Here is a 286-nt window from a genome sequence, read left to right as displayed (position 1 = left end):
TGGAGAGCACGTATGGAAAATCCCCTGCCTCCCAGGGCAGAGTACTGAGCAATGTGGTCAAGGATTTCGTATTGACGAAATTTTTCGGGATATCAACCTTCTGATTCGAACTCAAGGTGCAAGCGTAGACGCTAAGAAAGAGCTGGTGGAAGCCTGAGTTGATAGCTTGCACAATAGCGCTGACGGTAGCGTTTTGCTAGCTTTGGACGCCTAATCTTTCTCGAAACGATGGCTTGTGTTTCCGGAGCGAGTGCTTCCTCGTGGTATCCGTCTCCGATGCAACCAA

General features: G+C 49.7%; 1 protein-coding gene across 1 annotated transcript in view; it reads left to right on the top strand.

The window, feature by feature from the left end:
- Positions 1–228: 228 nt before the first annotated feature.
- Positions 229–286, top strand: part of T265_05527 (hypothetical protein) — a gene marked incomplete at both ends in the record, with an annotated part of 2,072 nt that continues 2,014 nt past the window's right edge. Inside the window, one exon of the mRNA XM_009170561.1 lies at positions 229–250. Within this exon, the coding sequence (XP_009168825.1) occupies positions 229–250 (22 nt within the window). The remainder of the gene's footprint in view (positions 251–286) is intronic.

The sequence above is a fragment of the Opisthorchis viverrini genome (assembly GCF_000715545.1).
Source record: "Opisthorchis viverrini unplaced genomic scaffold opera_v5_102, whole genome shotgun sequence".
NCBI classification, from domain to species: Eukaryota; Metazoa; Platyhelminthes; class Trematoda; order Opisthorchiida; family Opisthorchiidae; genus Opisthorchis; species Opisthorchis viverrini.
The sequence above is the reverse complement of the archived record's forward strand: the minus strand, read 5'-3'. Positions and strand labels throughout refer to the sequence as shown.